The sequence below is a fragment of the Notolepis coatsorum genome (genome assembly GCF_963971535.1).
Source record: "Notolepis coatsorum genome assembly, chromosome: 2".
In the NCBI taxonomy this organism is placed as follows: domain Eukaryota; kingdom Metazoa; phylum Chordata; class Actinopteri; order Aulopiformes; family Paralepididae; genus Notolepis; species Notolepis coatsorum.
Genome location: NC_140166.1, coordinates 37,871,699 through 37,884,965, shown reverse-complemented (window position 1 = coordinate 37,884,965; position 13,267 = coordinate 37,871,699). Strand labels below are relative to the sequence as shown.

Genomic DNA, 13,267 nt, shown 5'->3' with positions numbered 1-13,267 from the left:
GTGTAACAAGTGAGAAGATAGAGAACTTACTTGCTGAAGTTGAAGAGCAGCCGTTCAAACACCAGGACAGGACCTGTGCTGCTGAGGATGATGAGGGGCTGACCCCCCAGCAGGCAGAACACCCCGCCTGCTATCGCTGTGCCCACGAAGCTCTCCAACACACCCTGGACACATGGAAGGAAACAATCACTAACAATCTCCAACTTTATCCTCACAAATGCCATGAGACAACTGCTTTGAGAAATCACAACATGATGTAGGAGGGAGTGCAGAACAAATATCATACATCAGCTAATATTGTGGTGATAAATCAACCCCACACTTAATTTCTTGGTCTGGCCCTGGAAGAGAGTTCATTTGAAGTCAGTCTGCTGTCATAGCCCTAAAAGAAGAGTGAAATAGGTCTGGCATTATTGATCATTTGATTGAAAATATTCCTACTGATAAAAAGCTAGTCTAATTATCTTCTCAGGTGGTAAAATCGCCTAGTCGCAAGAAATAAAAACCTTGATAAAAAAACGACAGCCTGTAGGACAGCCTCATCTCTTTGCTTGGACCCACGGAAATATTAGTAAGTATATTTTGAAAATCGAAATAGATAAAGAAAAAGGCTGGCATTTTCTCCAGTTTTCTCGTATCTTGGCTGATACGAGCAAGCTCTCTCCTGCATTTTCAAGCCTGGAGAAAGCTTGTCTTAACCTCAGCGGGCCGTCACGCATGCGTGCGCACGTCGCAGCACTTTGCCCTCGTCTGCCGGCTCCAGGCTGCGTTTTTGCTGAAAGTAAAATTCGGCACCTTTCGATCGTCACCCTACTCCACCTATTGCGTGCTTCCAGTCTCGAGTTACAAGACGAAACAACCAACTAGCGTCATTTGACAAGCCATTCGGACAAGTGACCACGTCCGGTTTGGCCGGGTCCTGACCAGACCAGTCACCTCTGATGGCGAAAATGATTGACCACCTTTGTAGCCAATGGAATTCTGGAGCCAAGGCTGTCCCACGCGAGAGCTGATTGCAACGAGAAAGGGGTAGAAAAACACTCATTTTCTGTGGGATTGTTATCAACTTTGGACCTGTACTAGATAAGACTTCAGGCTATGGAAGAGCTCCTACTGTACCTCTCAGCTGGAACTCAAAAACAGGCATCTGGCAACAAGTAAACAGAGGTGTTCAAACCTCTGTAACTCTATTTCATTAGCACTCAGAGTGATTCTTCTTTGTTGTGGAAGAAGGTTCAGAATGTTTCCTTTCAAAAGAGACCAGACTCATGCATGTGCTATAAGTATAAAGTATAATAAATCGCAAATTACTTTTGGTATGCAATCGTCAGGCGTGTTATGCAAAACTAGACCCATTTTTGCCCAATGCATATGTGGTTAAGCTTGTCTTAAATCATCATCATGAGTTATGCATGTGAAATTTATTGTATTTCAGAACCAACCTGAGACGCACAGCATGCTCCCCACCTCTCCTCTCCTACGTTATGTGAAGAGCAGCCTTCAATTACGCCAATTCCAGGAATATATATCAGTGTAGGTTTCTCTATGACAACACGTGAAACACAAATTCACTCATAATTCATAATTATTATTAATTTACATATATATATATATATTTTTTTTTAAATTATAAATTTTTTTTTATTAGAAATGTTTTCCTCTGTAAAAGAAATGCCAGTGAATTTTTTTTTCTTCAAAAATGGCCAAAATTGACAGCTCTGAGCAGGCCTGCACTGCAGTAATGACTGCAGTAAATATTCGTGCAGAATAACTGCACAGGTTGACCCAGGATTCAATAAATAATAAATAATAGCCAATCAAAATAGGCTATTAACGTCATCTAAGCACGGTCCGTATGATTGACAGCCTTGACATCCAATCAGAGTATTTTGCCCACTCTGCTGCTCTGCAGCTACACAGAGGTTGAATGATTGACAGCCTTGAGTTCCAATCAGAGAATGGTTCCTACTCTGCAGCTCTGTAGCTACACGGCTGTGTCTCCCCTCGCGGGATTGATTGATTGATTGGTTGAACATTTTATTAACAGAGCGGCAACGTTCGAAACCTCTATATTAGTGTATCTAACATTTAGCACTTTAATAGCAACTTCTTTTTAGCCGGCGGGACATTTACTGAGGACCAGCACAACACACCTGTGGATATTATGATTTAACAAGTCTATCTGTCCAGGAGGATGACAACATTATTGCAGGTAAGCAGGCAGCCTAGCAGTTTCTAGCTTGGATGCTAATAACTACTAACGTTATCACGCTAGCTTGGATGCTAACTAACGTAATTAAGCTGGTCATGGTTCATGGTGAGCTGTTTGTGTTATAACGAGACAGCAAATTAATGAATGAATGAAAACTTTATTTGGGTGAATCGCTTGGGTGACTGTCTGAGTGACCACCTGTCGGAGTCGGAGTCCCGAAAATGGAACGTGTGTCACGCATCAACAGAACAATGTTTAGTGGATTTCGACAGCATCCTCACGCAAAGGATGAAGGATCGATTAGATCAAAAAAGACTGCTGTTTGTTGCATTGCTGGATTTGCAACTGCAGAGGAGGTCATTGAACGTTTCATCAGAAAAGAGCAAAGGATGGATTTCATTTACAAGGAGCGACAGGGACACTATTTCCTCCTAAGAAGTAACGTTGTCGGGAGCTCCAGTAGCTCACCACGTACCGCGAGTGCTATTTCAGCGCCGTGGACAACCGTGCTCGTCACGGATCTGGGGCTGAGCGCGTTCGAATCCCGGACGGCAGCCGTGCCTTTCCCAGAGTGTCTTCCCCCCCATCTGAACCCTTTCAGCCTGCTTCTGTCGGTCGAACTTGACCAAGTATGAATGCGATGAAAAAGCGATAAACGCTAAAAAGAACCAGCTGACTGGTCAAAGTTTAAAAAAAAAGAAGTAACGTTGTCAATGGTGAGTGAAATTCATTTTTTTTTATATTTAGTAGCTGTGTGGGGCGGGTCTGTGTTGATTATGATTTAATTGTCTGTATTTTACTGCGTGCGTTGGTATGCGTTCTGCCTTTCTGTGGGTAACGAGCGATTTATTTTGGTCCGCCGTGGCCCCCTCCCCCTCCTCCTCCCTCTCCTCCCCTCCTCCTCCTCCTCTCCTCTCCCTCTCCTCTCCCCTCCTCCTCCTCCTCCTCTCCTCTCCCTCTCCTCTCCTCCTCTCCCCCTCCTCTCCTCTCCCTCTCCTCTCTCCTCTCCCCTCCTCCTCTCCCTCTCCTCTCCCCCTCCTCTCCTCCCCTCCTCTCCTCTCCCTCTCCTCCTCCTCCTCCTCCTTTCCTCTCCTCTCCTCTCCCTCTCCTCTCCTCTCCTCTCCTTAATCAGAGTTTCCAACGCTATAGGTCTATATGACAGGCGTTGTACTATTTCTTTTTATCCACTTTTTCTCCCATTTTCTATATTTTCTCCCATCCCAATTTCGTATCATCCAATTCAACCCTCCCCTGTCACGAACGCTGTTTCTTGCCTCCCACAAGCCGGCTGCAATGTGGACTAAGTCATACATAGCACAAGTCCCCTCCGGTACTTGAGGTAACAGCAGTCGCATCTTTTCACCTGCGCAGCTCGATCTCTCAGTGGCAAGGAATAACGCGTGGGAGGCTCACGCTGCCCCCGACGCTTCCTGATTCTACTGCGCAGGCGCACCAACCGACCTGTAGGAGTCGCTGTCCACAACGCCCGATCCCCACCCATCAGTTTCCCACCCCCTAATACGGCCAATGTGTATTAGTATGAACGACCAGCTAAACTGAAAGAAATGTGGAGCGCTGGGCTCGAACAGGCAAGCCCAGCGTCTCTGTCATTCGTGGCGAGCGCCTTGCCCACTACGCCACGTAGCCGCCCTTGACAGGCGTTGTACTCTTAAACAGTAATGTATATTTGTAGATCTGGTATGTCATAAATGTCTGGATGTAGCAGTACTGTCTATATCTCCGTATGTCATATATAGATGTAGCAGTACTGTCTATCTGTATGTCATGTTATGATGAATTGAAAATGGGGGACCCTGATGTAAACAAGACGAAAGTCTTTCTCTGGTCTGCATCCCCTTAACAATTGTGTGTATTGAGCCGTACTGTATTGTACCCATTCTGCAATCTGTTAAATAAAGTTTTCATTCATTCATTCATTCATTCATTCATTGTCCTTGTGTTACATAAAACCCATCTGTGGCCTCGTGCAGAGGAAGGTGGTAAATACATGTTAAGATATTCCAATGTACAATTTTGCATACCATTGACTCAGAATGGTCTGTTTTATTGAAATCGTCACAGCAGTATAGTTTGTTTATACTTCAGAAGTATGATATTTAAACATGGTCCCCAAAATTAATGGAAGCGAATGAGGAGCCTGACACCTGGGAGGAATGGGGGTGTTGCAGCGTTGGGGATGTTTAAAAAATATAATTTAATATATAATATAATATAATAATTTGTGCTTCACCTAAAAATTTGGTCAGCAGCCTCCACTGATATATATATATACAACCGATATCAACCGATACCGATATATGCAGGGTTTCCCCCCAATAGTATCCAACTGCAGAGCCGCAGAGCCGCAGAGCCAGCGGCGCTCTCAGGTCCGGCGGTCTGGGGACTGCTCAGCAGCGCCACCCACCCAATGGCTGAATTGCCAATGGCTGAATTGGAGTATGGAGATCCGCGCGAGGCCAGATATCTTGAATGAATGCGTTTATTTAAACTTTAATTAACAGATTGCAGAATGGGTACAGTACAGTACAGCTCAATACACACAATTGTTAACTCTTTCAGTGCCACTCACGAGATTTCTCGTGTTTTTTTATAGGTGGTTGCTAGCCACTCACGAGATTTCTCGGATTTTTTTTTTTTTTTTTTTTTGCGATCTGAAAAATTATTGCATCACCCGAGCCTACCCGAGTATAGCCGAGGGGCGCCGACAATCACTGTGGAAAAAAGCGCCCCCTGTCGTCTCCCAGATGACATAAGTGATTTTGGAATGGACTCAATGAAAATGAATGGGGAAAAAAATCCGGTACTCCACATTTTCCAGTTCACTGATCCAGCCGGGGTTACCACAGTTCATTCTGGAGCCTCAGATCCCCGCGGATCATAGAGATCTACTGTGTCGCGTTGGATCCATACACTTATCGATTTTTTCGAATGGTGATCAGGAATTGGAATATACCAGTTGGATACCATCTGATGTCAGGTAAGGACTCTGTGTTATCAGTGGTAGGATAATCGGAGTAAGTTTGATGAAGTTATAAGCTGTTTTGTGAAATGTCTTCTTTCGGTTTCATTGTAAAAGTCTGAGAGGAAATCAACGGGGCGATTATCAGTGCGCGGCCGTAATGTGCGTGCGTGCACGTATAATATTGATCATCTAGCGTTTATTTGAAAACGATTCATAAAAAGGCCGACGAATATCAACGTTGTGGAATATTCCACTAAAAGACGATTTTCATAGAATGCTCCAGAATGAGCTGTTTTTTATATCAAAACGGGGGCTTTTCTAACTGCTCTGAAACGGAAACGACGCGATAAAAAAAGAATCTGCCTTCACAGCACTGACTGGAAAATAGTATTTGATAATGCGATGGGCAGATTAGACACATAGCCATAATTTAAAACATAGATTAGGCGATATTAACGTTAACATTGGCGCGGATGGTGGCATTCAAGCGGTAAAACGGAAAACCAGGCATGGCATTGAAAGAGTTAAGGGGATGCAGACCAGAGAAAGACTTTTGTCTTGTTTACATCAGGGTCCCCCATTTTCAATTCATAATGACATTTATGACATACTCAATATACAGATATAAAAATCTAATCTAATCATCTAATCTAAACTAATCATGACATTTATGACATACATACAGGGCCTTCGCTAGGGGCGTGCGAGCAGTGCGGTCGCACAGGGCCTCGCGAGAAGGGGGACCTCGCAAAAAAATTAAATAAAATAGAATGTTAACAATCACTTTCCATCACAGACCTAAAATCTAGTTTTGCTTACATGCTTATATATTTCACATTAGACACGTTTGTAGAATAGTGTTCCGGGCTCTGCGGCTCTGCAGATATACAATTTTATTTATATTATAATAAATATAATATATTTTTTTTTAACCTTTAGGGGGGGGGGGGGGGGCTCGCGTTTAAATCTCGCACAGGGCCTCGCATTTCTCCCAGACGGCACTGCATACATATATGAGGTACTGTTACATTTGTGACATACAAGATATGCAAATATACAGTACTGTTAAACAGAGATCCTAACAGTAAATATATACAAGGGGGAGGGAACTGTACATTTATGATGAATTGAAAATGAGGGACCCTGATGTAAACAAGACGGAAGTCTTTCTCTGGTCTGCATCCCCTTAACAATTGTGTGTATTGAGCTGTACTGCAGATTTTGACAACAAAATTAACAATATGATGCCGCAAGTTCTGTTATATTTCAATTGCCTTACTTATTTACATAAATATAAGGTAACGGTATACTTTTGCTATATGCTATACACTACAGTCTATGTGATGTGGTGGGTACGTATGGTGGTAATTAAGGAATGGTGAATATTATGTTTAATGTAAATATGTGTATACTGGATATGAACAGCAGTATTATAGGCCTACAGCAGTATTGTACAGCCAGTAACTATACTTTTGCTCACACAATATCTTGAATGAATGAGTTTATTTATTTCGAACATAAATTGAAAATAAATAATAATAAAAAACAAGTAATAAACAGATAAAAAAACAAACATATTTGCATATCTTGTATGTCACAAATGTAACAGTACTGCATATATGTATGTCATAAATGTCATGATTAGTTTAGATTAGATGATTAGATTAGATTTTTATATCTGTATATTGAGTATGTCATAAATGTCATTATGAATTGAAAATGGGGGACCCTAATGTAAACAAGATGAAAGTCTTTCGCTGGTCTGCATCCCCTTAACAATTGTGTGTATTGAGCTGTACTGTATTGTACCCATTCTGCAATCTGTTAATTCAAGTTTAAATAAACGCATTCATTCAAGATATCTGGCCTCGCGCGGATCTCACAGCTGTGCCCGCACAGTGCAATACTCCAATTCAGCCATTGGCAATTCAGCCATTGGCAATTCAGCCATTGGGTGGGTGGCGCTGCTGAGCAGTCCCCAGACCGCCGGACCTGAGACCGCCGGACCTGAGAGCGCCGGACCTGAGAGCGCCGCTCTGCAGATGGATGCTTCTCTTTCCCCCCCCAAAAACGGAATAATTTCAGGTAATTAACATTACATATCTCTTGTCGTGGAATTAACACAACATTATGCATACTTTGACAATAAATAAAATAATAATTTGTTCTTACTTGCTTGCCTGGGTAAATAAAGGTTAAATAAATTAAAATCGATACCGATATTTTCTGATATCACATTTGTATGCCAATATCGGCCGATAATGTCGGTAGGCCGATAATATCGGACATCCCTAATATATACAGTATATATATATATATTGTGATGAGGGTTTCACAAGAGGCCATAGAGCCCCACAGCAGAGAGCTGGGAGAAACAGGCAGCATAGCAATCAGCACCCACAGCTGGTGGCCAATCACCCACACCAGGAACTCATCAGGCCTCATCAGCAGCCACATAAAAGGAGGCTTCTTACAGCACATGGGCAGGTTAGTCAGACTCACCTCAACCCAGAGACATGTTTGTCCTTTTGCCCTAGACGGAAAAGACTGACCGGCCGCCCCACCAAGTGTGACGACCGCTGGGACACCACGCCTCTAACCTCCCGCCTGGACCGGCTGCCCCCCCACTCCCCCACACAGACTTCCTTGGGGTTCACCACGGGCCACGTCGGGCCAGGCAACCACCCCTATCGCTCAGCACTCTTCTCCCTCCCTCTGGACTCCAATAAATATGGTGTTTGCCCCTTAAATACGGTGTCTGTGTTATGTTTCCCAAACAGCGTTTCCCCAACACCACACTGCTGGAGAATGCAGGCTCACAACTACACCAAAAAAAGAAAAGAAAAAGAAAAGAGGGCTAACAAGGTTTTGCTCTCTCTCCCTTCATCTTCAGTTCAGTGGAGCAAGGCAACATGGAGGAAACCTTAAAGCACCTCGTGGAAGCCTCCTTGGAGGAGCAGAAAGTCACCCAGGAGTTGGCGGTGAACCTGCCCTGGGTCACTGAAGACCTTCTTCGCTCTCGTTTGGAACAGGCTCAGCAGATTGCCCTGCCAGAACCATGTCAGGTAGCCCACCAACTTCTCACAAAATTATCAGAAGATGACGAGATGGAAACCTATCTACACACTTTTGAAATCATCGCAGACCATGAGAATTGGGACCTGACTGACTGGGCGGCCATGCTTGCACCCTTCCTCGCGGGTGAAGCGCAGCAGGCATATTATTCCTTTCCCACTGCTGAGGCCCACAACTATGAAATCCTAAAGGCTGACATCCTAGCATGGTTGGGGCTCTCACCGGCGATGGCAGCACAACAGTTTAATGCCGGGGGCTACACCCCGGGAGAGCCGCCTCGGGCTCAGATGGCCCAACTCCAGAGAGTACAGAGACACTACAGAGTGTCCATGGAGAGAGTCCCCAGAAGAGAAAGAGCCAATCTAGCCCCCCGAGATGGCCCCACCAAAGAGAGGCCCTTCCTGGGAACTAGGCGGTTGGGGAGGCCCTCAACACCTGAACGCAGGTTTTATGGCCCCAGCCCCAGCGATGAACCAATGCCTACTGAGCCAGGGTCTGTAACAATAGGATTGTTCTATTTAAGTGCTGTTGCACGTAGGACTCTTTTAGAGGTGACACCGAGGGTTCACTTGTGGTGGAACCAAGCTTATGTAACTATAACAACGGTGAATAAAGTACAAGTAAGCAAGACTGCTTTAACCCTTCATTGTGTACAGTCGGGACACGGACAGAACATAATGAAACAGGGTCCATCCCCACTCTTCCCAGGCCAAGAGCATGGCTAGCCAGCTGCCAGTTGAGTGGGGTCACTTGCCCCCACTCAACTACCGAGTAACCGTACATGGTTGGCCCTTGGAGGCTGTCTTGGACTCTGGCAGTAGTGTAACCCTCACCAGCCGCAAGGTGCTTCCAGTGGGATACCCAGTCACTGGCTCTCTTCCAGTGACTTGTGTCCATGGGGACATCACAGATGTGGAGGCTAACTGGTGAATGGCCCCTGACTGTAGGCGTCATGAAGGGGCTCCCGGTACCTCTGCTTCTTGGCAGGGACTGGCCTGGCTTCAGGGAGGCAGATGCAGCAGCTCAGAAAGCCCAAAACCAGCCTACAGCAAAGAACCGGAGGCCCCGGTTCCGTAAGAAGACCAGTCCTCCTGGCTGAGGCCGACGGAGAGGAGGCAGATCAAGAAGGTGAGCCACCCCTTCCCACTAACCCTCTCTATGATCTCTTCCAGCAGGTAACCAGAGAGAGTTCCTTTGCCAAGGAGCAAAAAGGGGATGATCGGCTCAGGAATTGCTGGTCCCAAGTGATGGTCTTTGAGGGTAAGCGGTGGATGGTGGGGCACCTCCCAGCCCAGTACTTTAAGATAACAGACGGCCTCCTCTACTATGAGGCTCAGAGGAGGGGTGAAGATGTCGACCTACTGGTTGTTCCCAGGACCAAGGTAGAGACAGTCCTAGAATTGGCTCATGCCCATCCTATGTCACCTTGGGGCTCACAACACCCTTCTTACCTACAGTACATATCAATCAGTCTACAAGCTGCTTCAATAGAACACACCTGATTTAGCAGGGGAGGGAAGGTGGGGTGTGTGTCAGGCCTGCTGTTCTTAACACTCTTAACAAAAAGGGTGCTAAATAGCACTAAAGTAATCTACAGGCTGCAAAAAGATAAATGAAATAATAATATTAAATACATAAAAGTTAATATACTATTACTGTTATGCAGTGATGGGAATAACGACGCTATAAGTAACGGCGTTAGTTTTTTCAGTAACAAGTAATCTAACGGATTACTCTTCCAATCTTAATAACGCCGTTACCGTTACTGCAAAAAAATTAATGAACCTGTTTCTTTCATCAGACAGATCTCTGCGCTGAGAGGCAATATGTTCTTCCTTGTTTAGTGGGCAGTGCGCGAGACAAGCATACATGCTGACGATTGGCTGAGGTTGAGTAAAATGTCATGGTAAGCCAATCAGAGGTAGAGGTGGGCGGGTGCCTCCAGAGTCTGACACACAGCCACAACACGAGCGATTCAGTCAGCGTGAGACCGCGGGTCCGTGTAGTGTACGTTTTGAGCCCAAATAATCCAAAACGAATCCAACGAACAACACAAGCGACTCAGTCAGCATGAGACCGCAGGTCCATGAGTGTTTTTTGTTTACTCTTGTTGTGTTGCAGCGCAGGGCACTGGCTGCAGTAGTGGCTCTACTGCTGACAGCCTTATCAACAGTGCTGCACTTCCTGGTTTAATAGCACAGTCTGGTGCGCATATATATATATATATATATATATATATATATATATCTGTATGTCATGCATGTCTTAAATGTCACGATTAGATTAGTTTAGATGATTCGATTAGATTCTTATATCTGTATGTTGTGTATGTCATAAATGTCATGAATTGAAAATGGGGGACACTGATGTAAACAAGACGAAAGTCTTAGGTCTGCATCTCCTTAACAATTGTGTGTATTGAGCCGTACTGTATTGTACCCATTCTGCAATCTGTTAATTAAAATGTTCAATCAATCAGTATATATTTGTTATTTATTTTTGGTATAGTGCTTAACAAGCATAATTTAATGTTGCCCAGTTGTGGCCTGTTGATGGGCAATACATATCAAAAGTTCCAAAACATCTATTGTGTTTGTATTTGTATGATCCACTATATAAACATAGTAATTATAATATCTACATACATGGCATTTTATTGGAGGCTAGTCTCACTTTGTCCCACAGCAACATTCAAATAGTTTAGATTTGTGTATGTTGTTTATGTAAAAAAAAAATCTTGAAAGTAACACAATAGTTAATTTCTGAAGTAACTAGTTACTTTTATAATTTGTAACCGAGTAAGTAATTTAGTTACTTTTTGGAAGAAGTAACTAGTAACTAGTTACTTTTTAAAAGTAACTTGCCCAACACTGCTGTTATGTAATAAAATGTTTTCACTTCAGATAGTTCATAAAAAATGTTTTAGTTAAAATACAAATAAAGAGAGAGCACAAGTACAGTATGAAATAATCATTTGCCAATATTAAACCATTTGATGCTTTGAAGGCAACAATTGCATTTCCAATTAATATTGGATTAGAAAATACATTTGCTGGATTTAACACCCTTCCTTTGAGGTTCATTTGTTGATTTGATTACATCAGTTCCCATCTTGTATTGTAGAATATCAGAATACAGATACTATACAGATAATTCTGATGGTTGAACAGATCAAATACAGGTAAAGATGTCTCCGCACACCCTTACACACACACACACACACACACACACACACACACACACACACGCACACGCGCACACACACACACACACACACACACACACACACACACACACACACACACACACACACACACACACACACACACACACACACACACACACACACACACGCACACACACACACACACACACACACAGAGAGAGGGTGCCCCAGCTCTGGAAGACTTCTTGCATTGTCCCGGTGCCCAAGAAGGGACGACCCAGCACCCTCAACGACTACAGGCCAGTCGCTCTGACGTCACACGTCATGAAGACGTTTGAGAGACTGGTCCTGCAACACCTCAAGCCCCTGGTGTGTGACTCCCTCGACCCCCTGCAGTTTGCATACTAGGCAAACATCGGGGTGGAGGACGCCATCATCTACATGCTCCACAGAGCTTACACGCACCTGGAGAAGCCGCGCAGCTCAGTGAGGATTATGTTCTTTGATTTCTCCAGCGCCTTCAACACCATCCAGCCGTCACTTCTAGCGGAGAAGCTCTCTGCGATGCAGCTGGAGCACGGCTTGGTGGCCTGGATCAAGGACTACCTCACTGAGAGACCGCAGTACGTCAGACTAAAGGACAATCAGTCTGACGTACTGGTGAGCAACACCGGCGCCCCCCAAGGAACTGTGCTGTCACCCTTCCTCTTCACCCTCTATACCTCAGACTTCTGCCGCAACTCAAGCGGGTGCCACCTGCAGAAGTTCTCAGACGCCGCCTCCATCGTAAGCTACATCACCGACGATGATGAGGAGGAGTACAGAGCCCTGGTGGAGAGCTTTGTGGGGTGGAGCGACAGCAACCACCTCCAACTCAACACCAGTAAGACCAAGGAGCTGGTGGTGGACTTCCGGAGGGGCAAGAAGAGGCCCCCCCCGATTCCCATCACCATCCGAGGGGTGGAAGTGGAGGTGGTGGACTCATATAAGTTCCTTGGGGTACACCTGAACAATAAACTGGACTGGTCGGATAACACAGAGGCCCTCTACAGGAAGGGACAGAGCAGGCTGTTCTTCCTGAGGAGACTCAGGTCCTTCAACGTGTGCAATAGACTGCTGCAGTCATTTTACCAGTCTGTAGTGGCCAGCGTCCTCTTCTATGCTGTGGCATGCTGGGGAGGCTACATCAACTCAAGGGACACCAACAAGCTCAACAAGCTGGTGAGGAAGGCTAGCTCCGTGGTGGGAGTCGAGCTACCTAGACTAGAGGTGATGGCAGAGAGGGGGATGAGAAGGAAGCTGGCTGCCATCATGGAGAACCCCTACCACCCCCTCTACGACGAGCTAGTCAAGCTGAGAAGCTCGTTCAGCCACAGACTCATACCCCCCCGACACTCAACTAACCGCCTCGGACAGTCCTTCATACCAGCGGCCATCAGGCTCCACAACAGTGGGCAGCGACTAGCGGCCTCCAGGCTCCACAACAGGGGGCAGCAACTGCTGCCAGACATTGACCTAGGACTAATATGAACCCAAGGAGGACAATACCACTACCTTAGGCATACTGCACCTTATGTGGATACTGTGATACTGTGAATAATGTATATTTCAGTGGATACTGTGATACTGTGAATAATGTATATTTCAGTAGATAGTAAATTATAACACTACCTTATGCATACTGCACCTTATGACACTGTGAATACTGTGAATATATTTTTCAGTTAGTTAGATAGTAAATTTATTGACCTATTTGTTTACACTGCTTGTGTTGTTTTTACTACCTGTACCCCCCCCCCCCCTTCCCCCATGCTGCCTGAATTTCCCCAAG

At 45.0% G+C, this 13,267-nt stretch overlaps 1 protein-coding gene across 1 annotated transcript in view; it reads right to left on the bottom strand.

Moving 5' to 3' along the window:
- Positions 1-13,267, bottom strand: part of LOC311224144 (electrogenic sodium bicarbonate cotransporter 1-like) — a gene marked incomplete at its 5' end in the record, with an annotated part of 219,271 nt that overhangs the window by 55,444 nt on the left and 150,560 nt on the right. The window contains one exon of the mRNA XM_084309001.1: positions 31-164. Coding sequence (XP_084165127.1) covers positions 31-164 — 134 coding nt within the window. The remainder of the gene's footprint in view (positions 1-30; positions 165-13,267) is intronic.